This window comes from Cygnus olor, chromosome 4 (assembly GCF_009769625.2).
Source record: "Cygnus olor isolate bCygOlo1 chromosome 4, bCygOlo1.pri.v2, whole genome shotgun sequence".
Taxonomy (NCBI): domain Eukaryota; kingdom Metazoa; phylum Chordata; class Aves; order Anseriformes; family Anatidae; genus Cygnus; species Cygnus olor.
Window position 1 is genome coordinate 77010800 of NC_049172.1, and position 25720 is coordinate 77036519.

The following is a 25720-nucleotide window of genomic DNA, read 5'->3' on the forward strand; positions in this document are numbered from 1 at the left end:
CCAGCACATCTGGAGCATCTCCTTGACACAGCCAGCTCCAAAAAACATCCCAGAATTAATCCTTGGGCGTCTCTGCCCCCTCCAGTATCTCCCCTCCAAACCTGCCCAAGGCAGTGAACTCTTTCTGCCCTCCCCGCTGCTGCCAGAGGGTGAAATCTGGGAACCTCGTACCCTCTCCCTTTCCCCAGCCCTCCACCTTCTCCCCAGCCACTGCTGGCTTTCAGCAGGCTGATTTTGGGTGTCCGGGTTAATAAACAAAGGGAACTTCTGTTCCTGTGCAACGGCAGCAAAGAGGTGAGAAAAGAGGAGCACAGTGACCATCACGCCCCATCCTGTTCCTCCCAGCTGCATTTTTGCATCCCCGCAACAGGGAGGGAAGGTGCCCTAATTCCATCAACTCAAAAAAACACACAAGGAAGTAGAAGGTTTCAGAGCATTTCATTTCTAACCACAGTGAAATTTGCGTTACTGTATATAAGGCATAGACAGGTGATACAGACTTCGTCCGGACATCCCAAATCCCAAACAACAGGGAGGCACAGGACAGACTTTACACAGCTCCTACCCCCGGCTGGCTTTGGTGGAGACATAACCCAGCTACAGAGGGCCCGCCGCCAGGCAAACAGATGGCTGTGGCTGTTCAAGCAGCAAAGAGATTGAGCTGATGTTGTCAGATGCTCAGACCTGCTTTTGCCCACCACAGGCCCACGGAGTCTTCTTGGCATGAAAATTGGCTCTGCAGCCTGGATTGGGAACACGGAGGATGGCATGTGGGGATGTAACCCTTTCCTTTTCCACCTGTTTGGGTGGTCTGGATCCTGGTCTCCCACCACTGACAACCCATTCTGGTTTGCCAGGGAAGAGCTGCTGGTAAGGTCTGGGAAATAAAATAAGGTTTAGTCCTGGGAGAGGCTCTGGGAGGTGGCACGTGGGTGTGTTTTGGTAGGGTTGCTTGTCTGTGCGGGGATAGGCAGCGGTGGTTGTGACAGGCTGGATGACAAGCATCCCGAAATAAGCACTGCTTTGTATTCAAACTTGGGTCACTCGTCTCTTTGGGGGTCTTGGCACCAAGACTGTGTTTCTGAAACAGGTGAGGGTCATAGAGCAATAAAGCCATGATGGGAAACTTTACAGACTCTGCAAAGCAAAGCAAAGAATTGAAATAGCAGGCCTGATTTCCCACTGCTGATGGGAGAGCAAGGCATGCAGGTAGGCGGCAAGATACCCAGACCCCCAGGCAGAGCTGGGTCGTGGTGGAAGAGGCGCAAGGACCAACCACACCAGCACCAGCATTTTCATTGAATTATAGCTCGTTCAGAAAGGCACAAACCCAAGCAACATTTGCCCTCAGCTCAGCAGATCCTCAAGGGGGAAGCGTCACAGAAAAAATGACCGAGACCTGGTAGTCTGGCAGCGGCTAATAAATGGGGGCGTGGGTGCGAATGAGGGTTGGGAAAAAACTGAACGAATGCCAAAATGAAGCATTTAACTGTGCCAGTAAAATGAAACACCCACCCTTGGGTGGGAAAGCCCAGAGACGACTTCACCAGCTGAGCACCAGCTGCTTTTGGAAAGGGGATGCTGGATGAGCCAAACCTCCGCAGCGAGGACAGGTTTTATAGCTGCATGTTCTCCATGTCAAAGACGCTGTCTTCACACGTGGCAGAGAGCTGCCCGGGACAATCTGGGTGCTGTTACAGTACTGAATAACAAGGGATTTAATGCTCAACGCATCACATCCCCATCCAGCAAAGCAATTAGGCATGTGCTTTTTCCCTGCCTTCTGCTAAGAACAGGCTTAAGTGCCTTGCTGGAGCGGGGCAGGAGCTTACACCAGCACAGTTTGTCCTGAGGAACTCTGATCCCCCAGGATCACTTTTCACCGCTACTTGTTCTCACGTGTCATGCTGAGCAGCAGCAGCTTCAGGGGTCAAAAGGACCCGAGGCAGCCGTGCCTCGTCCTGCTGAAGGCAGACCTGGGTCCTGCAGGGGGACTGAGCAGGGGCAGAGCAGCAGCACGGCTGTCTCGCACAGGGACGTTTGCTTTCACACTTGATGGCCCCATTCCGGGAGATGGTTCCTTGCAGGGTAAGAGGATGCAGGATGAAAATTCAAGAGTAACGCTGTTTTGATGAGCATCCTCTCATGACATGAACCAGAGCTATTAATAACTAGAAATCCCTCTTAGTCCACATCACTCCATGTGATTGCAGCAGCAAAGACAGATGGACAGGAGGGAATAGGAAACAGCAGAAATGTCCCAATGCTGCCATCCCAGCCCTGTCATAGCTGCTCTGTGGAAGGGCAAGACCTGCAGGATACGTATTATAATATTTTGTTCACAAAGCATAAAGCAAACAAGCCTGCTTCCAAAGCCGCGGGTTATCTGCCCCATTAGCGCCCAGCAGCAGCGAGTTTCACAGCTTGCACTGCAGTCTGCTTTTGTACTGTTTTGCTTAAGCATGTTTGGGAGCACAGGAGAAAAAAGACCAACATGTCACTGAGCCGCGGCTGCAGGGGTTGCATTTGGCAGGGAGGAGCAGGGAAGCAAAGCCCCCAAGCCCTGCTTTGCTCTGGGGCTGCTCTCGGGGCAGGGCTCAGCCTGGCTCCACGCTCTCTGCCACCGCAGCACTGGCTCGGAAGGGAGGCACATGGGACTGCAGAGGGGAAAGAGCCACTGAGGGGGAAAACAAGCTCCAAAACACGTGGGCCAGAGTGTGCAGCCCTTCACGAGAGCAAAATTCAGCAATTGCTCTGATTTAGCAATTGCCACCAACCCTAGTTTTGGATCTCAGAGCCTTTTCCCTGGGTCGTCTATCTCGTGGCTTTTGCTCTTTGGGAAGGCAACGTAAGAGCCCAGGGTTTCAGGCTGTGCAGCACATTTCATCTTTGGTAGACTTTATATATTATAAACCAGATAATACACATTACACGGCAAAGGAAAACTAAGGCTTGTTCAGAGTGCAAAGAAAAGTGTGCTCAGAACCTGAGAGACTTTAGCAGGCACACGCTGCTCGCGCCAGCAGCCCGAAACTCCCCCAGTAAGGTCTGCTGCATCTTTGTATGCTCACGGGCTATACACGAAAAGGTCCTTTTCTCACCCACCCTCTTCAGCTTTGCATTGGTATCCAAGCTTTAAAGATCAGAACAGCTTAACTGAAAAAAAAAAAAAGAAAAAAAAAAAAGAAGGAAAATAAGAAATATCTCAGAGTAGGTCTTGTTTATGCACTGCTTCCGAGGTGAGTGCTGCAGGTGGTATTCTGCATCGGGGAAAGTCGTGTCTTCAATTTGGCAGCAGCCTGGGCTGGAGAGAGGCTGCCCCTTCTCCAGCTCCATCTGCTGCTGTGATCCAGTGCAGAGCCGCAGCTTCCTTCCAAAATCCCCAGGCAGGCACCGGACCTTTCATGCGTTTGCCAGCACAGCTTCACTGGAAAGGTTTCACCAGTTTCATAGCAGCGTAGTTCTAGAGGAACGGAAAAACAAGCCAGAGAAAAGCTGATTTGAAGCAGGTAGAGCAGGGCAGCAAGTGGACGTCAAAGCACGTTTTTGATCATGGTACAGAACTGCAGATGGGGCTGTGCTCAGGACAGGCGAGAGGGATGAACTCCCAGTCCCAGCAAAGAGCCCCCCTGCTAGGGATGCCCCAGGCACAGGAGAAAACAGGATTTTCTTTCGTCCAGTAAAGGCTGCTGGTCACAAGCAGTGAGCACCAGGACTTTGATTGCCCCTTCCACCAGTTTTTAAGATCACTGAATCATAGAATCACAGAATATTTGGGGTTAGAAGGGACTTTTAAACAAAATCAAGTCCAAACCCTGGCATCTCCCACCAGCCAAGGCTGCCCCCAGCCCCATCCAGCCTGGCCTTGAACACTTCCAGGGATGGGGCAGCCACAGCTCCTTGGGGCAGCCTGTGCCAGTGCCTCACCACGCACATCATAAATAATTTCTTCCTTATACCCAATCTAAATCTTCCCTCTTGCAGTTTAAAACTGAAAGATCGACTTCCCCATCTCCATTCCTTGCAGGAACTTGCCACCTCCCCGCCGGCACCCTCCCAGTGCCCACCTGCCTCCTTGCAGGTGAGGACTCGTGCTGCGATGCTGCAGCCTCACCCCCTCCCCTGCCTGCTGCTCCCCCTCCCCTCCGCTCTCTCTTTGTGCTGCTCCCCAAAATCCCTGATGCTGCATTCACTACTCAGGCCCTGACCTCACATCCTCACAGCTCGCTGTCCCCCAGAAGAGGTGACCTCGTCCGCTCTGCCCGTTGGGGCGGACCCTTGGAAATGGGCCCTGGCCCCGGTCCCCAGGCGTCTGCGCCGGGACATCAGCAGAGCGCAGCTTTGCACGGGCCGAGCGCTGTGCCCAGCACCACGCCGGCAATCAGCCAGCCTGGCCAGCGAGAGCACGGTCCTCCAGCCCTGCACCATCCCGATTCCGTTTCTCAGTACAAGCCTAGCCTGCGGGTCCATGGACCGTCTCCAAGGAGTCTGCCAAAGGCAATCAAGGAAGGCAAACCTATTGCGGGATTTTTTTCTCTGCCCTGTCTGTGTCCCTTAACGTCTCAGCCATCTGTTTCAGCACCGGCACTTGGTGCAGTTTTGCTCCTGAGCGCAGACACCCCAGGCAAGACCTTCCCGTGACCATTCCTGGGATCTCTGCTGTCCCTGTTATTGTGCAGTGAAGCATGGGGCTGCCATGGAAAATGAGGTGTTCCAGTATTTTAGCCTATTACACATGTAATTCCTTCCTTGAAAGATGACAATGCTGTAAAAAAAGACTAAGCTGTGTAAATGCTGCTTATCAAGACCGCAGAGAAAAGTACAGACAAAGACACATGCTTGGGCTGTTTGGAAAGAGCTATATTTAAAGTAGCTCTGGTTCAAACACCCGCGACCACATACTAGCCAGCTTGGAAGGCCCTCCCAAGCATATTGAACTTAATTGGTACAGGATGTTCTATCACTCTGGTGCTTTAAAAAAAAAAAAAATATCTGGAAACAAAGCATAACGCTGGTTTACCAGCGAGCTCTTTGGAGGAGGGGAGAGAATAAAAACAACAGAAGTAAAGCCTGACCAAAAGCATCTTGATAAATTACAACGTGTAGCAAATTATGAGGCAGTTTGCCAATTGAGGATTTCTAATAATGCCATAAATCAGGCAAGCAAACTTAGGGCAGTTTACCAGAAGTCATCAGAAAAGCCTCCAGTGGAATATAACCTTCGAATTAATTATCCGTCCATTTGTCTTTCGGAGTCTATCCTCCAAAATGCTTCTATTTTTTATGATTTGACTGGTTGCATTCTGGAGGGTAGCAAGTTTTCTGTCCAGCTATGAATTTGTATTAACGAAGTGTTGAAAGCCAAGCAGGATTATCAATCAGCGAAGAAAGCAAGCTGTAATTAGAATTAATGGCAATGGAAGCAACACTGGGCTTGCAGAACACAAACAGAGCTTTAAAAGGTAGTAAACATTTTCATGGTGCTGCAAAACAGAGCTGACTCCAGCTGGAAGCAGCGCTACATTTTTCTATGGTGGTAGCCACTAAAATCTTTACAATAATCCCTGCTCCGGGGAGATAACTTCACCACAATATTCCCTGTGCGTTAGGGCTGCAGAAGCCAAGGCTGGACTTTTATAACCTTTTCCTCTGACTTCGTGTCTAGCGCCGGCCCGAGACTTTCACTCAGCATTCCCCCAGAGAGCAGAGCTCACGTCGGTGGTGGCACCGCTGGAGGAAAAGCCCACCGCAGTCAGCGGTCCTCTCCAAAAAGCCCCATCATGCCACAGACGTCCTGTTGGACAGGGGCGTGGGGTGGAACTAGGGCATATCTGGTAGAAACACATGCAACCCCCACACGTGGATGCCTCGAGCAATGAAGAATTTACCACAACCTTTGGCAAACCGTTCCAATGGTTAATTAACGCTCGTCTCAAAAATTAGCGTCCTATTTCGACTGGAGCAGCTCCTCTAACTCCGACATCCAGCTACTGGATCGCGTTATGCTTTTGTCTGCTGTTGAAAGAGTCTCCTGATGTCAAGTTGAATCTAAGGCCCGCCTAAGGAAATCATGTAGGAAAGATGCAGGGAATGCCATTCCCAGTGCCCGAGCTCGTACAGACCACAATGACAAACGCTCTGCAAAGAAAGCTAAGGCAAGCCGACGAGAAACCTGACACTAAGACTGGGTGGAAAAGCCCCAGTTAAAAATGAAGAACCTCAGAATATCGGATTTTCAACATTTTTTCCCATTTTTGTAAAACAAGACAACCTTTTTTTTTTATGGAAATTTGCAGTACCATGCAGTTTTCCACCCAAACCCAAAAGGCTCGTCAGCTGGAAATGGCCTCTCACCCACTCAAAGGAGCTGCTTTGTAAACAGCCGCACTAATGATGACTGATTTCTTAGGAACCTGTGCCTAAATTTCCCGTCCCGCAGTACTCCCAGCTCCCCATGGGTCCTGGTGAACCTCCTCGTCACCCCACAGCTCCCCCAGACCCTCCTCACCTCTGCACGGGATATTCTTCACTCGCTTCAACTCGGGATATTCTATGATTCTATGACTCAAAGCACAAACCATCTTCAAAAGCTTCTAACTCCCTGAAGTAGCTCTAAATTTTGCAGAATATTTTGTTTCTCTGTTCAACGGGCAAAATACTTCCTGGGGGTGTAAAACACTGCTCAATGATTATTCTGAACGAGACCGAGATATCAGCTTCTTCATTGTCACAGAAAAACCTGAGCTTTTGGGACCCACGTTTTTTGGGAACTACCGTCGGGGACCACAGACAGCCTGTCGCTGCTTCAGGTGGGAGCACACGGCTCTCAAACAGGCCGTTCACTCTGACTTCCCAGCTACTTTGACCACACAGCTGGGACTGTGGTTTGAAGCTTTCATCACTGTATGAGGAATAGGAAGAAATAAAAATTAAAAAATCTTATTTTTATAGCAGAAGCCAATGAAAATGCCCCAGGTTCATTTTCAGGTGAGATTCCCATCTCTCTGGGATGGCAGAGGGACCACGCAGGGTTAGTGTTGCTCCCCCAACCGCTATTTTCCCAGGGCACACCATGGGCATATATTTCCCAGACTCCTGCCCAGCTGAGGACCATCTCCTGAGAAGCAACCACTGGAAGGACCCTGGAAGGACCCTGGAGGTCCTGGTGAAGGTCCCAACAAGCAGAAAGCTGCAGGTGAGCTTTTCACACAAGGTCACAGCAAAAAGGATAGCAGAAGCAGAAAAACAGTACCTGCACCTCTGTGTGCCCCTTTAGCAGCCCTCTGGGGTTCATGGGCCCTAATGGGATTCCCCTGAGGTCTTCCTGCCACCACCCTTGCCCAGCTGGAGAGGGACAGAGCGCACGCAAAGCCCCCCACCTGCAGCATGGGACCCCAGAGCTGCCTGCACGGTGCCAGGACCACGTAGACAGCACTCAGCAGAGCACGGCCCTGATTCTAAACAGGGCCTGACGGTGCCACTGGCATGCAAACCAGAAAAGAAGTGAGGAGGGGTTGGTTTTCGGTGTATTTAATCAGGGATGTAACGGTGAGCTCTGCCAAAGGTCAGCATGCCAGGGGCACCCTTCACAGCAAACCACCACCAGCACTATTGCCAAATGTACTGCTTGATGAAATGGGAAAGCAACTAAATCTCCGGGTAGATACAGAACCAGTGACCTCAAAAATCTAGGGGAAGCTGGCCAAACACATAAAAACAGAAAAATTCCATGAAACATGGCCTTACTTATTCGAAATATGACTAAAAATTGACCCAACCAAAATGAAATTAAATACAACAACACTTAGCCAGGAAACAGGGAAAAATCCCAAGTAATAATGAGCGTAAATCAATATTTATAGTTTGTGAATTTTTTGCTTCTCTCAACGTTGTTTTTATATGATACCACTGGAACGGCTGCAAAGCCACTTGCAGCTTCAGGGAAACACTGAAGTTTTCTGAGTTCTTCTTGGTCACAAAGGCTTGGTTCCTGCTGCATGGCAGGCAAATGGTTGGGAGTGCAGGGAAGGGCAACGCAACGCAGCTGAAATCTGCACTCGTACGATTATTTCCTCCTTCACACTACTTAGCACCTCAGGAATTGTTTCTCCAGCAGAAGTACCCCAGGATACAGGGATACGGGGAGAGCTATGATCTAATCCCATCCCATTTTTCGTGATGGGAACAGCCAAGCATGCACAACTTCAGCTCATCTGAAAGTGATTACAATGGCGAGGAGAAATTCCACACCTCGCTCTTCGGCTGCGTGTTGCAAGCACACAAAGCCATCTGCGGAAAGCAGCCACGTTCTCTCGCACGGAGTTATAAATTACCCCAATGAGTTATTTTCTTTAAAAAAAATATCATATACATGGAGCAGAATTTGTTAAGTGCTGGAAAGAGCAAGGCGGGTCATTTTTCTTATCAGTCTGGGAGGAGGGGAAAGAGCATCCAAGAGCTGGTATGAATTATGCCAGTGCTGTAGAAACAGAGGAGGATACAGAAACCCATCCCAAGCCAAATGGGAAGGCCAGGGCTCCGTTATTTATTTGTTTTGTTTTGCCAGTGGAACTGACAGCGAGGCAAGAAAAAGCCACTTGCTTGATTAATGAGGTGAAAACCCTCCTTCTCGTTTCAGATGTTACATTGGTATAAAGTGCTGCAAGCCTTGATAATGAGAGACGGGGCTGCCTGGATGCCTATAAACTCCCCTGCATCTTTAAACAATTACAGATCGATCCATTTTTTGCCACTGCTCAGCCCTGTAAAATGGCTGTATTTCTAATTGGGCTGCTTTTTTGTTGGGGATTTTCCCACCGGTGCTCAACGCTTCCAACACTGGCTGCTCAAACCTCTATGGAAACAACCAGTTAACCTCGGCATCGGTACTGGAACTGAAACACAAAGGTGTGAGCACCCAGGGGTGAGCCTGCAGCAGATAGCAGGAGCACAGACGCCCTTCTGGGCTGTTCCCTGGGACTTTGCAGCCACCCACAGCAGGACCTCTGTCATCACAGCAGCCGAGCAGCCTCGGAGAGCTGGGGGAGCAGCTGAGACCTTGCTCAGCCCCCCTCTCCTCTCCCACCTCTCCTCTCCCAGCCCCGTCGTACCGGGAAGGCGTAGATGAAGATCCCCAGGAAGAGCAGCAAAATGAAGAGCACGATGACCAGGACGACCACCCACTTGTACCGCCGCCACAGGATGTACTTCAGGGTCTTGTACGGGGAGGTGAACCACAGGAAGGAGGTCTCTGGGCGCCTGCAGCCAAACAAATTGAGGTCACTGCTGAGCTTCGTGGTACCTTCATCCTGCTGGATCCCCCACCCCAGAAGCACTCCTCCCTGTAAGAGCTGGCTGCTCCCCCTGGAAACCCACATCCCCCCATGTAGACTACATCAAATGGCTGTCTTGGAGGTCCAGATCGGCCTCCCAGTCACCCTGGACTGTCTCGGCTCATACATCTGAGCATCAGCAGTCCAGTATTGGAGCCTACGTGGGAGCAACCCCCATGCAAATGGCAGACCTCAGACTGGGAACCCAGCTTTTCAGCTTCCTCCTTGAGAACTCTGTGCCCCGGTGGTTATTTTTCCATTGAAGATGCTCTTACTTGGGGTCCTCCAGCTTCGGGTTCATGTTTGGTTCATCCCGACCCATGCCAGCTGGCCGCTCTTCATGCTCTTGTTCAGCCACAATTTCCAAAGTCATTTCCAATTTGCCCTGCAAGGGTTAAACAAAAACAAGCATATAAATAAGCAGAAAGGTGAGAAATGAATGTATGTTGCAAAATACTAACGGGGGAAAGAAAAAGTACTTTGACCGTAGCACAGCCACTACCAGCAGGGACCTTGAGGAGCACAGTAAGAGCAATTTCATACAGATCCCTCACCTGCCCAGTGCGTTGATCTCAGCAGATATCCCACTGCATCTCAGACACCATTGACAGCCAACAATGGCAACTGACTCCGGGAGCTTTGGTGAATGACTTAATTTGCTGCCTAGACTCCCTCACCTGCATCAAATGGCCCCCAGGGACTCCAACTGGAGCCCAGACACTTGGATTTACATGTATTTGTCTGACAGTTGAACCCCTTCCCTTGTACTTGTCACAAGACAGTAGCATTAAGAATAGCTGTGGGGCAGAGTCAAATGAGGTGACATGCTCCAAAAACAGCAGCAAAAATCTAACAGAACAAACAATTTACTTTGAGGCATTTGCATGTTGCTGAGCAAATCCTGGAAAACATCCAGTTTGGATCTGGTCTGGTTTGCAAAATTTGCAGTCCAAGACTGGGTTTCCTGCCCTGACCATGACTTCCCCCATGTGCCTGCCCAGCCGGCCAACACTTTGATTGAGTCCCCAAAGAGAAAGCACAAAGAGGACACCCAAGGGTGCCGATGGCCTTACCGCCAGGATCTTCTTCTGATCCTGCTCAGCAACACAGGGCCACCAGCCCTTGACCGTTTTCTGCTCAAAGAGGGACACGAAGCGACCTGAAGACAAGCTCTCATCTACAAGCTCAAGGGAGCACTTCTCAGCTGTCTTGGCAGGCTTGGGCATCTTGTTGAGATCCATCTGAATGGAGCCTGCAGGGAGGAAAGCATTAACCCAAGGACTATTCCCCTGAAGAAATACCCACTGTGGCACCCTCCCGACCTCTGGCAGCTTGGACAGACACCCGCACAGCATGGGAGAGAGCAGCCTCAATGTGGTTCTATTTTCTAAGCACAGCACTGATTTTAGCTTGTAGCTCTGCCTACAAGAGAGCACTCAGCATCACCGTTGTGGGAGCATCACCATCCGGAAGACCTGAGTCATGAAGTCCTTCCAGGAGAGGCTGCAAAACATCTGCTGACTGTACACAGCTATAACATTGGATGACTTGCACTGAGGCCAACAAGGCAGGCTAGGATTTTCAGAGAGGACTAGGAGATTTAGGTAAAACAAATTGTCCACATCCACAGGGCAGTCAAGTAGAAGAATAGTGGTCAGGAGGCTCACGGATCTCTAGGCAGGTTATTTTATTGCCACATCGAAGTTAGCAACTGCAGCAGACTAAGAATAATATCCCACAAAACTGACAGCTTCCTTCTCATACAAAGAACAATCCCACAATTAGCGCATTTTTCTAGCCTTTAGGAAATCTGAGCTCAATTCTTCAAACGTTAACTGAAAGTGCCAGCATTTAATTCACACTGTTACACAAATTTACCTTACGGCTGGGAAGGGCCAGGGACAAGCACAGGGGCTGTTCCTGGTGCCCAGCTGACAGACAGCAGCTTTTTACGCTGGGTGGCACAGGCAGGAACCTGTTTGCATTTTACCTTTTCTGTGCCACAGTTTCTCGTGACTAATGACAATAACAGCACAGATCAGGTTTGTTGTGAAACATGCTTTTGAGGTCCTTTAATGAAATGTGCTTTACAAAAGCCAAGGGCCGCTTTTGTTTGCTGAAATTTGCAAAGAATTCACTGTTGGCAGTCGTAGGGGTGAGTGAACAAAAGCTCACGATGAGTAGAGCCAGAACTGAAAACACACCTTGTGAAAGGTTATTTTGGCACTCAGCCTATGTAATTAATCAAAGAGAGGATTTAAAATGATCTTCATCACATACTTCCTCAGTGAAGCTTTGATGTTTGAAATTTTTTGGGGTGGCACAAATAAAAGCAGAACAATGTCCAACCAGAAAAAAAAAAAACAATAATGCTGGAGCCTCCAGTTTCTGCACAGATAATCTACCGCATGGCTCTGCTATCTTTCCTACTGGATGTTTTTGTTTTATTTTCAGTTGGCCTAAACCTGGATTTCTGGGGATGATTAGCAAGGCTGGCAGTGCCATACGGATCAAGCTGTGTCCATGTCTAACCCGAGTAAGGCTAGCCAGGACAGTGATCCTGTCCGGGGGTCGCAGCTCAAGTGCAAGGTTAGCCCTGATGAGCACACTTCAGCACAGACTCAGCTGAATCATGAGGGAAAGAGAGATTTTAAAAGAGAACGAGGAGAGGTTTGGAAATGAAGACAACACTGCTGCTGTTTCTGGTGGGGGAGCCTCTGGTACCAGGGGGCAGCAGCCTCCTCCACCCTCTCAGTGCCCCCACTGAGAAGGGTAAAATCTCTCCTTTTGGCCTCCCAGGAAGCTGGGGCCCTGTTGGAGCTGGTGATGCTCTCGACAGCTCAGGTCAGCCCAGGAAAAGGCTGCTGCAGGCAGAGACTGGGAATCTGCCTGATAGGAACCAGTTATCACCAGTCCTGAGCCTAGGCTGTCATCGGATCCTGCTCAGTGGCTTAAATTGGTCCTGTGCACATTCTTTGTATCCTAAAAGGATTCAGTAATTGTTTCCTTTGTGTCTGCCTCAGTGGGGACGGATCCCAAAACCTCTCCTGACTTACCCAAGTAGTCATCAAAAGAGAACTTGTCATTGTCCCAGATTTGGAAGATAAGCTGCGGCGGAATCTTATTTTCTGTCTTGTCCAAGCTCCAGAAGTGCTCCTAAAATCAGACCAGAAGAGAAACCAGGGAAAAATAAAAGGCTCATTAGCAGAAGTGGGCAGAGCCAGGCTACTCCCATCTCACAGCGGTGGAAATCCTGTAACATAACCGAGACCGAGGCTTCCCCATCAGCTCACTGAGCGGTGAGTTCCTTAGTTCTCAAATGACTTTATTCATCTTTTCTGCTCACCTACAAGGTTTTTGTTGTCAGGACCAACAAATGTTAGAGTTGGACACAGTACCCCCATAATCCTGCTGCTGTTATCACACTGGGCTGCTGTCAAGCTGCACAGTGTGCTTGCCATATCTATCATGACATCCAGGTTCGAGGAGAGATTCAGAGCACCAGTGAGGCAAGGGGACCAGTCTGGCTCCCTGGACAATCAATCAAAAGGTGGCACAGTGACACCTAATTTCACTCCTACTAATGTGAGGCCTGTGACTGTCTATATGCCCTTCTCTTTTCTATCCGATGGGCACTTTTTGTCTGCTCTCTGCCACTAGAGCTGCTGTGCCAACCCATGGAAAGGTTTTGCAGCAGTCCCAGATGCCTGTTTGCAAAGTACCTGGAATGAAAATTGCACTGGAATTTTGCAACATCCCTTGCAATTATCATAATTTACCAAGCCCTTGTGCGGTGCAAGGACTATCATCCACCAGTTCTGCAACTCAGCCACAGCACTAAGGCTGACAGCATCCAAATGGGAGCTCAGAAATAGGCTGAGAGAGTAATTTCTGCTTTGTGGAGAGGAGCTGGTTCACAAAACACCCAGCACCCATGAGAAGTTTGCAACTTCAGTGCCCCAGTTACTACAGCCAGATGCTCTGCCTTCTGCCTTCTGCATAGTCAGAGCATCACACCCCAAAATGCCGGTGGAGGGGAACATGTAAATCAGATTTCTCTAACAAGGAGGTTGGGGAATCCCATTGCTGTGACTGCAGGCTTGCGGTCACATCATCGTAACATCTGGCGGATCCGAAAATTGCTATTTGTGCGGTTGCAACCAGTAACATTTCCCAACGGGGATCTAATATCGTTTTTGGGATGCCAGAAGATGCCTGAAGGTTAGGACTACGTGTAAGGACAGAGGGAGCGGGACAGAGACACACACAAAGCCAAGGTCCTGTTATTTCTGGTTCCAGCCAACACATGCAAAGAGGAGGCAGCATCATGACCGGTGTCTACCAGCAGCACACGCTCAGAGGTGTGTCCTGTGGGCAAGGCCTCCTGCTGCACGCCTGCAACAGGGCAGTATCATAAACAGAACAAATTTAATTAAAACCAGGAAACTTCAGCATTATTCACGACACACATACGTAGCACTATAAATTCACTGCTGTGGCTACAAGACTGATTCATTATATCGTGCAATATATATATATATATATATATGTATATATATATATATATATATGAAGGAACAAAAAAAAAAAAGAATGTGTCACACTCCATAAGAACATAAATATTCAACTGGGGAGACTGTGGGTGGAGGGAGGCACTTAAATCCCATTGAAACTGGTTTGACTTTAAGAGATCACCCTGAACGGTTATATTTCAATTTAGCTCAGTTCCCAGCCTTGCTTAGGAAAAACACGCCAGCATTTTTGCAATGGAGCATTTTATTTATGCATTTTAAATATTTTATAATCTAGAAAAATAAAATAAAGTCAATGGAAACTTCCATTTCTCCCCCACTGCTCACTGAGATGTATTAAAACGTATGTTTACTCAAGTGAGGGGGAGGGCCGTGTATTCCCAGCTAATAACTCATTTTAAATTAAAACTGCTAAAAAGGGAAAGAGCTTATGGTGATTCTTCCTTTTCCCATATATTGGTCGGGTCCTGCTCTGCAGAAGGGCCGTTAGTCATCCAGAGAAGAAAGCCCCGAGGAACCAGGTAGCTGTGCCAGCAGAAGGCAGCCAGATGGCCTCGCTGGGGGCCAGGAGCTCCCCTGGGGGCAAAGACAGAGGATGGGGGACAGAGGATGGGGGACAGCGGACATCTCCCGTGGTGTGCCCCAGGAGACACTGACCAGGGACAAGGCCTTGCAGGGGCAATCCAGGCACCCCATATATGCTCAGCCTGGGAAAGGATGAAACACCCTACAGGTGCCTCGTCCTCTCCAGCGCTGCCCTCCCCGGCTCGGAGGCTGATTCCACCACCACCACCTGCAGCAGCCAGCCGTGTCCGTGCTCCGAGGGCATCGCCACGCTGCTGCCGGCTGAGGCACCTCTACGAGCACACCTTGGACCTCCTCTCTGCACCACCCCATCCACCCGGAGTCAGATGTGAGAGAAACTCAGCACCGGAGCAGCCCCTCCAAGAGTCAGGGGCACTGGGGGCAGCTTTGCTCCCCAGCCTACGGGACGACCCAGTCCCGTGCCAGCCCTGAGGGGGAAACAGCAGGAACCCAGAAAAGGATTGGGGTGCTGTGAGACCCCCATTTCTGCCACACTCTCGGAGCTGCCGCAGCAATCCCCTGCTCCTGGCAGGCTCCCTCCCTGCCTGCGGTGCCGGCCGAGTGCTTTACGGGCACCCCCCGTGCACCAAAGCACAGCGGGTAAGCCTCTGCCCCCCAGGACTGTCCGCTGCTGGCCACCACACAGGACTTTGGCTTTCCACCTTCCCTCCTTCCCAATGCCCAAGGGCTTGTTTGCACTCAAAGCAAACGAAACCCCCTACCTCGCTGTGCTCTCTTGCCTCCCCAGCACCACCTCTACCCCCAGAGCAACGCCCCGGCTTGCCAGGGACTCCCTGCCCGACGAAGGATGACTCGGGCAGGATCAGCCCCTTTCCGGGTGGCAACGCAGAGCTGGTACAACGCTAGCACGATCTGTACAGCGTTGGCCTTTCCTGTGGAAAAAGCCTGTAAATGTGGTTTGGCTGGTGGCGAAGCTTCCCTCCTCCGAGCCCCGTGAAGCCGGGGACACGGCGGAGCGGAGCTGGGCGGGCGGGCTGGGGAAGGAGGAATTTGATGCTGAGCAAAGTTTATGGGTCCATTTCAAGGCAGTGTGAAATCTGCCTCCGTGATTAAATCTAGCTCTGAAGGTTCACTATAAAAACAACCCGTGGCCAGAAATTTATTTCCTAGCCTTTTGCAAGACATGGGAAGGAAGGGGGCTTGAATTATTGTTTGGGGGTTTGTTTTGCTGGGGGGGGGGAGAGGGGAGGCTGGCGAATATTTTACGGTCTTGAATAATGCAGCAGGGGAGGCAGGGGGAAAAAAAAAAAAAGCTCGTATCACTAGGAAAGTGTTGACAGGGCTGCATTTCTTCTGGGCTGCTTGTTTCTACAGAATACAAAGTAAGGAGCAACCCCACTTTTTCGGGGAGGGGGGAAGGCACTAGCGCCCAAGCAAGCCTGGCCCATTTCAGTGCAGGAGAGCACCAGGTCCTGGTCCCACAGCAACTGGAGCCCCCGGCCATGCAGGAGCCCCTCGGAGGCTGGCCGAGAGCATCCTCTCCTCCTGCAGGAGCTGGGGAGGGCCACCCTTCGAGGCATTGAGAAGCCGATTCTCTGACTCTCGCCCTTCTGAGATGTTTCATCTGTCCCTAACGAGTGGTGCTGAGAGCGCTCAGCAGCACGCTGCTACCAGAGCAGCTCGCCTCTTTGGTCCCCCTGCTGCTGCCAGCCCCACAACTGCATCGCGGCTCCCTGGCACTTGGTTTTCTACCTCCTTCCCCGACCAGGCCAGCAGCTGAGCCGGCTCCCGAGCGTACAGGACCTGCTGCACATCGGGGCGCAGCCTTGCCAACACCTCCGGGCGTCACCACGCCATAAATGTTAAATAGTCACAATATTTGCCTTGGGGCACGTACTCCTCCTTCCGTCCCTGGCACCACTTGGTGCAGCGCTGCTTTCCCAGCCTCCACGTGCTGTCCTTCTGGCAGAGCTGATCAGGCTTCTCCAGGGCCATCCCGCTGCCACCCAGGGAGCCCCAAGCTTTGCACCCTGGTCCTGGCCAGGCTGTGAACCTTCAGCTGGACCTTCAGCTCTCCACACGGCCATGCTTCGCTCATCCCTTTCCACACATCCATTGGAAAGCAAAATTTAGAGTGGCATGTCACAGAGGGTGCCTGTGCATCCCAGGACACGACTGCTGCCCTCGTCGTATTACGGAACTGGCTGTTGTGTCATCCCATCTGCTGGTTTCAGCCCCATTAAAATACCTAATTTATGATTGTCTTGTGTAACTACATCTTCCTCCAAAAAAAAAAAAAAAGTACTTGGAGCACATTCAAAATGTTGCATTTTGGCTATATGTTGAAAGAAAATGAACATGCTATGTTTTGCTTTGCTTAATGTCCCTGAGAAAACAGGGAAGGGCATGACACAGGATGGGAACCAAGAAAAGAAAAAGTCCAAATTCAAAAGCAGCAACCTTCTTTTCACTTTCCAAGACCAAAGAGGAATGAAAATTTCAATCTAACAAAATATTATCTATTTTTCACAAAAATCAGTGCTCGATACACTAAATTTCAAACCAAAACCAGCCAGGGCACAGAGACTTCTTGGTACACCCTGGACTGTCAGTGACAGAACAGAACAAGGAGACAATACAGCAATTCAGTTGCAGGAACCTCACACTCCTGGCTATTTTTTTTTATAAAAATTAAATGACGGAGAGGCCACACACGTACCTCAGGGCTAAACTCACCCTGCCTGACAGCTATGCCAAGTCAAGGTTGCCCACATGCTCTCAGCTGACCCACAGCCATGCACTTGGAGCTGCTGCTGCCCAGCAGGAGCCTTCCCTGTGCAAAATCAATTGCAACAGCAAGGTCCCTGCATGACCCCATGCTGGCACCATCCCCTCGTCCTCTGCTCACGCAGAGGAATGCAGCACCTGATCCGCCCCAGGTGAGGCTCTGGCCCCGCGCAGATCCGAGCCGTCAGTGCCCAGAAGGTGTCAGGATGTTGTAGTGAGTCCGCAGACAAAGTAAGCAGAATGGATGAAAGCAGACGGAGCTGGGAAAGCAGCAGCTCAAGGGAACGAGGAATTTATTCTCAGCTCCATTCGCGGCACCGTTCGGAGCAGGGAGTTACTGCCCTTTCTGCCCTGCCTTTCCCAAGCAGGTTTAAGACCCCAAACCTACCTCTCTCCTGAGGAGCCTGTCACTGGTATGATTTCTAGGATGCCACCAGCTGACCAGTTTTTATAAAAGACCTTCCAAACGTCATGTTTGCTGTCATACTCAGATCCAAAGCCAGCGAACGTGGAGGCTACAGCATGTAGTAGCTGCACCTTACACAGATGGGACCTCACTTATTCAAAGACAGATGTGCAAGCAGCACCAATATCTCCCAGCCACGGGGCTATTCCTAGGATTATCCTATAGGACCAGCTATTTCCAGCCATGCTCCCACCACTGGCAGCTGCTCCTGCTCTGGTACTCACACGTCCTGCATCAGTTCTTCAAAAGGATGGGGAGGGAAGCGTCTTCCTGCCAGGTTACACAGCCAATAGCACAGCAACCTGCTGTTCCCTCCACTTTCCAGCTTCGCAGCTGTCTGAGGACACGAATCACATCTATTCGGTATTATCACTTCTGCCACTTCCATACCGTGATCTGTCCCTGGAGCTGTTTATTATTAACAAGGCATTTTCAAGCAAGCAAGCATTTCCATGCCTGAAGCACCTGCTGACTGTAGCAACTCCTTCTGCTTAAAGAAGCAGTTGAAACTGGAAGAAGAGATTCCCCTGGACCTCACCTCCTGGAATAATGTTGGCTTTTTTTGTTAGTTTTTGTGTTGTGTTTTTTTTTTTTTTTCCAGTGTCCCAGGCAGCACAGCACATTCAACCACCTAAATTTCACTCCAGACATCTGCTGACTCAGCTTAACCGTAAGTCCTCTTCCTCCCCTGCCACTTCTGTGCATGACCCCTGACGTCTCCGGTGAGCTTTGACCTCCACCAATTCATACTGGTCTCCCAGTTCCGTGGCTGAAGGTGGCGTGAAGCCCAGCAGGCATCTCTGCAAGGCAGGCTGCAGTGCTCACCGACCGTCACGCCTCCCTCATCACATTCTTGTTCAGGAGCCCCACAGATGTCCATGTGTCTGTCCCACTGCCCCCAGCTGGTGTACATGCCTTCTGTGCTCGCAGAATCCATCTTGACGGGGCAGTGGACCTGGCTCTCCAGATGTCCCCGGCCAAATGACAGTAAGAAAGCAGTGCCCGCCCAATGAGAAGTGGAATCCAACCTACGTTTTACATGACCATGCCAGCCCAAAGACCTCCAACTTAAAGCCACTTTGCTTTTGGACCCAAGTAGGTTGCAATTCATCTCCTTAAGCCTCGGATGGGCCCTTTTAGCTAAGAGCACACAGTGGAAGAAATCAGATGAAGGCAAGAGCTCCCTGAAACACAGCCTCACCACAATTGTCCCAGCCTGAACAAACCAGACTGATGCTTGCAGTTTCTTCCACAGTAGTGGGATGTTTCCCCTTCCAACGGCTCTTCATCTTCACAAAACAGCACATTTTCTGCTCTGGCATTAGGTCTTCATTTTCTTGTTGACAGCAAACCCCAAAGACTAGTAGCAGAACAAGAATGAAGACAACAGCTCTGTGCTTTGGTCTGGCTTCTGCCAGTGACATGGCATGACACTGGGTTGAAATTGCTGACAGTGTTCCCGTATTCATTATGTTCATCTCCCGGAATTTCTTTTATGCAACACATTTCAGCGGGCATATGAACCACCCAGCCAGGTCTTAGATAGAAGCTCCAACCTAATGGTGTATTTCCAGGTCCTCTCAAGCACCATGACTTTTTAACTTGTATATTGAGACGCTCTTGAAATTCTACCCTGAGTGTTCATTTATGCAGATGACATTTGCTTAGACATTCAGTGTCAAGCTTTTTTTGCCCTGGAGGACATCTCAAATTCAGACTTGGCAGCTCTATGCAGCTACCGCTGTAATTGGCACTTGAAGCCGAACATTTCAAAATCAATTTCATGCATTTTCCACCTCCACAGCGCCTGCGAGACGTGGGAGCTGAGCGCCTCTCTGACTGGGTGCCCAGAGAAACCTGAGCCACATCCAGCCCATCTCGGCGGTGCTCTCCATAGACTCTGCTTGTACCATGACCATCTGATATCATTGTCTGCGAGAGTCGAGAGCTGCCAGACTTAGACCTGGGGATCTAAGGTTTAAATCCTGCAGACATCTGCTCTGCTCTCTGCTGGCTGGCAGCAGAACCTTGTACTTCGTCCGGGACCCAGGGCTGCCCCTGCCTCCCCTCCACGAGTCGATCTGCGATTTCATGCAGACGTCAGGGACACCGAACCTATTTGCTCGCCGAGCTCCCCCTGCAACATAATGGTGCCCCAACATGCGCTGCGTATTGGCCCTTTCACCAAACTGGTGGCAGGATTGCAGTCTACGAAGCTGGGCTCTTGCAGGACGCAGAGAGCTGCAAGCGTGCTGTGGCAACCCAAACGGCAGGGTCTGACCTGCCCATGGCTGCTAGAGAAAGGTGGCAAAATGAGAAGGGGGAACAGAAGAAGGTAATTCTGAATAAATACTGACAGAGGATGCTTAAAGAAACATGCATTTATATGTTTTCATGTGAGCTATCCCAAAGATTGAACTCCTCTTTTGTGGGGAATTTTTTGAAATCCAGAATGGGGTAAATTCCTTTCTCAGAAGCAAAATCTTTATAACATTACTACATCAGGAGAAGATATGGGTGGAAAAAACATTCAGGGATGGCTAAAAAGTTCAGAGAAGCAGCGACAGGAACCCACACTTCCAATCCGTAAGCTGAATTGATGTTTGTGGGATTTACAGGCTCCCACTTTCCCTCGAGGTGCAGTGGGAAGATCAAAGCCGTGAAACCCCAAGGGATCCCAGAGCTCTGAAGCTTTGGAGATGAAGTTCCCCAAACTTCTAGTGCTGTGGCAAGGACTGAACAATCCTGGCTACTGCTGGCCATCCCAAGGCTGCAGGGGCTGGTTCCACCAGATGGCACCCGGTTTTCCCCAGGGTTTGTGGGCCGCCAGCTCCTCCCAGGTCTGCACACCAGAACTAAACATCACACATCCCCTGCTCAGGGACATCCTTGCTCCTTTGAGAGACAATTTCTCGATCTGGGTTGGGGTGATTCAATCCCACAGTCCATCCTCTAATGCCAAAGGGAACCCCAGCAGCGAGGAGGCGAGCAGAGCGAACAAAGGAGAGCAAACTGAAAGCTGCTTTTCTCCCAGCAGTGCTCCCTCTGAGAGCCAACACCAGCCAGGCTGGGTGCAGGTGGCTTTTAGCAGCTCAGAATTTGCCATCTGACCGTTTTGATTTAAATTCCACTTTCCATCGCCTGCGTTTAAAGTTCAGTGCATGGGCTTTTACAGCAGCAGTAATGAACCTGGAGTTCAAACAGCACATGGCGAGATCAAAAATTGCCAGAGCGGAATGTGTCCCACAAATACAAAGCATGGCTTTTCATTCATTATTTTTTCCTTTACAGAGAGGTTTTACAAGCTGTTTATTTTCTGATACAGTGTTGGCAGACATGTGGTCGGAGGAGAATCAATATCAGCACAGTGGGATGTATTTTCTTAAACGGTTTATAGGGGGGTCTTTGCTTTTTCAAAGGGGGATAATTGAATGTAGTACACACTGTACTTTTGATTTGTTTAACATGAAGCGTGAAATGGGTACAGCTATGATTCTGTCAATCAGTTTAACTATCCGGCAATTCATTTTGAAGCGAGGCCTCTTTTGCAGGGATCGTCTGGCTCAAGAGATTGGGAATTTGCTCAGCATCTTCCCCACTGGCATGCCAGCTCCAACCCAGGCCAAGCTGGGACCAGCAAAGAAAAATCTGGGAGGGGGATCCCAGGTGAGCTGTGCGGATGCAGATGGTCTCACTGCAACGAGGTGTCTTTGCAAGCACTGGGACCGAGTGGTTGAAGGGGTCTGAGCTTTAGGAAGGTGTCACAGAACAAGACCAGGTCTCCAAAGCAGGGATTGTCCCTGCTGTCCACACAGACCCAACGATATGCCTGATATCTCCAGGTGATCTGAGCTGGAAGTTTAAGTGAATAGTCTCCCCCCGCTAATGCATTCCTTGCGAGCCAGTCGTTTGCCCCAGCATTATTCCATGTATCCACCTCCATCCCTCTGTTTTCTTCCCTCCCTGCAACTCCCAGTCCACATTTGCCACCATGGCACTGCACTAGCTTATCTAAGAAATACCACAAGCAATACTCAATTACAGATGTAGGAACAAGGAGGCCAAAATCACATCCGTTTTTGACTCCCCAGCTGAGCAACCAGCTCTCTTGTTAGACCACGAGCATACTCATCCTGAATCCCAAACCAAAGCTTTTCTTCCCATCTCTGCACCAACGACATATTCCAACCCCCTGCTCCCCTACAAAGCTACACGACCACAAGGGGCAGACGCTCCCTTCTACTCCAACAACAACTTGCTGGCCACCGACTTTCATCAGGAGGCAGGAGACCTGCTGTCCTCCAGCTGAGGGCACTGCAGTCTTTTCTCCCTGCGTGAGGCCTGGGACTCGTTTCCCCCTGGTATCCCTGCAGCCCAGGTGCAGATCAGGCTGGTGGGGGACAACGGACAGCTGCTGGCCCCGTCCCAGCTGTGTGCTGGTTGCTGAGGGTCTCAAATCTTCCCTGGGCTGCGTAGGGAGCCTCCAGTTGGGGTCTCCTTCATGGGGACAGGCCCTCCGTGGCTGCAAGCTAAAGCAAGAGGCAGCACCACCAACACCTTTAAGCAGGCTTTTGCTTCAAAGTGTGATTTAAAGGCAATATTCCCACCTGTCCACCACCCTGTGTCTCAAACATCACAAAGCTGAGGCTGAGCCTTGTGTAGCCCCAGTATGTTGCAGCTCTGCAGGTCTTAGGTCAGGCAGATCAGCGCAGAGACACTAGCAGAAGGTAAAAATGTCTGTCCAGAGACACTCACCTTTTTTGCAATGTAACACATTTGCTCAGCAGGGAGATAGTCAAAGGGGAAGATGAATCTCCAGTTGAAGTTGCCTTCTCCTCCCATAGACCTGTAGTGCACATCTGTCTTCTGCTTGTTCTCCTCATGGCCAACCAGCCAGCTGCAAAACGCAAACACACTGCATGAGGAACTGGAAGCACAGCGAGGGCTTTGGAGCAGCTCACTCAGTGTTTCTGAGGCCACAAGTGATTGATAAAATGTCTCTCAACCTCATGAATGCTTTAGGCTGCTCTATATAGGGGTAACCTGGAGCCCATAGGAGACTTGAGAGAGAACACAACAGTTCCTGCAGTGCTGGGAGATGAACTAGGGCTGGTGGCAACACCCTGAGAAGCTCTCCTCTGTTCCTCTCCCTCCTCTAAGCTTCGTGGATGTAGTAAAGACAGCACAGCTCTCAGCTCTGGCTCAGAGTTGTCACTTGCCCATCCATAAGCCCATGTCAGCTTCTAACTTGCCTTGACGAGAGCTGCTTTCCCCTTTGCAGCCACCCCAACAAACTGACCTCGCAGCCTCTAAAACCCATTCTCTTGATGGAGGCAACACACTGAAGTCCAAGGATCATTTTATTTCCCTCTGTTCTCTGTCAGTTCCTTGAAAATGATTGGAAGTCGTAAATGGCCAGGGAGTTCATACCCATGAAAATCCCAGAGTGGCCTCACCCTGCTGTGGCCAGGGGGTCCCCAGCTGCTCCTGCTGGGGTCCTTGCAGCCCGGTTCCCCTCCTGTGCTAAAAGAGCTTGCTGTGGTCCGCCCACAACCAGTCCAGGGGCAAACTGAAAACTTTCCACAACAACTACTTTTTTTCCAGCTGCAAGTTTTGCAAGTGTCAGGTTTTCATTCTGCTCTCTTTCCCCATCCAAAATTTTTTGGTCTTCAGCAATCAATGAAACCAAACGAAACAATAAAACGCAGCCATTTGTGTACTTGGAGCCCTTCTGGAGGGGAGCCAAAAGATTCAGCAGGAATTTCTAATGAAACCAATTATCTCGTTTGATTGTTTTCCACTTAAATTGAAAATAAGTTTTTTGCCCAGCTATACAAGTGATTCCTCTTCTCCAGCGCCTGCGAGGAGCACATGCTCTGCCCCAAATGTGTTGCGGGAGACTGGGAGGTCTGCTCAAGTTCATCCTACAGATCACATGCGCATGTGCTACATGGACAGCGAGGGCTCGGTGGCACTGGGAATTGTGTGATGAAGTTACGCTAATACTTAAATTGTGGCCGGATTATTTGATTAGATCTGATTGGATGCAAATGGCCAGCCTGTGTGTTTATCCACGCCGCTTCAGGCTTGGCGGGGCCCCTCGGAGGATGCAGTGTGAGCGCCCTCTCCTTGCAGGCGAGCAAAAGGACGAAGGAGCGCTCTGGTTCAGATCCCTCTTTGGCACTATTTTGTCTCTCCCCACTGCCAGAAATGAAAAGCATCCAAATCTCGATGTCCCAGAGCTAAAAACATCATGCTGGAATGGCCACGGTGAACAACCAAAGGCCCATCTTGCCCAGTGTCCTGCCTCTGACTGGGGCCAACCACAGCTGTCCATGGATGAGTATGGGAACGGGGCAAGAACATCATGACACCTTCCCAAAAGATGACACCTTCCCAGAAGACGACACCTTCCCAACACATGACACCTTCCCAACACCTCTCCAGCCTGCAGTGACTTGCAGGTCAGAGACCTCCTGAGCATGTAGGTAATGTTTTTGTGCTTAACAGGACCAGATGGATTTTCAGTCTGTTAATTCATCCGGTAATTTTTGAATCCACGCACCTTAAGGTATCTGCAATAACCAAAGGCAATGTTGGGTTCCTAGATTTAAGAGGTGACTTTCTTCTCAAAGCACACACATCCCACTGAGCTCAGTGCACACATAAGACCTGGGAGGACCAAGGGCATCCTTTTATTTAGGAACCCCAAAAGGCATGAAGATGAGGTTTAAAGGCACTGGATATATAAAGGCACATAAATCATAGTAGTGGTGGTTGGCTGGAAGGGGACTCTGGAAACTTCTGGTCCAATCTGCTCAGAGCAGTCCTGGTTTTGTCTCACAGTATCTTGAAAACCTCACAGGGCTCCCACCTCCCACAAAACCTGGCTGATCCATCCTCTCAGTGAAGTAAAACTTCATTGGAAATTTGACCATGAAAATAATACAAAAATATCCCCCACCTGTGAAAGGGACTGACAGAGCTCTTAACCCCAAACCATCTTCAGCTCTCAATGGATGTAGTTTCCCTACACTCCTCTGTCTGCCTACAGCACAAGGCTTTGTTAGAGGAGTCTCTCTGCACTCAGCCTTGCACAACCAGACCTAAACTTGGTTGAGATCTTTTCATGTTATTGTAAGACTATCAATAAATAACATTTTAAATTGATTAAAATAAAAGGCTGGTGACTTCTGTCTTACTCGTGATAGAAAATTGACTATTTGATTTACCTCCCTAACTGGCAGGCAACAGTTTACATGTTATGTAAAAGACAATGCCCAAGACACTGAGATTCCAGTCCTGGTATTGCCTAGTGGGTGATTTCTCTGTAAAATGGGGATCACGCTGGCGATAGCCTCCTCAGAGGAGTGCTGTGAGATCTCCTGGAGGACAGCCCCAGGTAACAGTTTCTTACCCATCGAGTTCACCCAAACCCAGGCTCCCCACCAAAGCTGCACCATGTCGTGGTGGTGATCGCTGCTCTGCCCACAGGGTGCCAGGACCAGCCCCTGTCTGTGGGGCAGACGCTTACGCACGGAACAACCATTGCCTCCTCTGCTTGCAGGGTTATTTATGCCTTATACAGAAATGGGAATGATGCAGCCATTTGCAGGGGGAAGATGAAGGAGTCAAGCAATATTTTTCATTCATTTACAGCACTGCGAGACTTGCTTGGTCACTGGGGGTGACAAAAGCCCAGCGAGGGATCTCCCCAGGCGCTGGATGCTCTCTCTTTCCCGTAACCCCCTGCAAGCACTGCTATTTCAGAGCCCCGAGGTGCACAGAGTGGCTTAGCTGGAGCTGATAACAATGCACTTGATGTGAATACCAGGTAAGCAGCGCGCATTCTGGATTTACAGGAGGAAAATTGGGATTGTAAAAAAGGGATTTACAGTCTGTTTCAAAATCCTACCTCTTCCTGTCCATAAATCCAAAGAACGCAAAAAATAAGTAAGTCCCTTGGCTGAGATTGCACCATTTTACACAAGATAAAACATAAATGGAGTCAGGCAGAGAAGGGAATGTGCCAGAGGAGTTACTGCTGGTTGCCACAT

At 50.0% G+C, this 25720-nt stretch overlaps 1 protein-coding gene across 19 annotated transcripts in view; it reads right to left on the minus strand.

Moving 5' to 3' along the window:
• Nucleotides 1-421: 421 nt before the first annotated feature.
• The window catches only part of DYSF (dysferlin), a 93375-nt gene continuing 68076 nt past the window's right edge, over nt 422-25720 (minus strand). For all 19 annotated transcript variants that reach the window (XM_040555067.1, XM_040555073.1, XM_040555069.1 and 16 more), the window contains 6 exons: nt 22419-22560; nt 12389-12488; nt 10406-10584; nt 9608-9717; nt 9111-9258; nt 422-3463 (listed from right to left, as the gene is read on the minus strand). In XM_040555067.1, coding sequence (XP_040411001.1) covers nt 3425-3463; nt 9111-9258; nt 9608-9717; nt 10406-10584; nt 12389-12488; nt 22419-22560 — 718 coding nt within the window. In that variant the 3' untranslated portion in view covers nt 422-3424. The remainder of the gene's footprint in view (nt 3464-9110; nt 9259-9607; nt 9718-10405; nt 10585-12388; nt 12489-22418; nt 22561-25720) is intronic.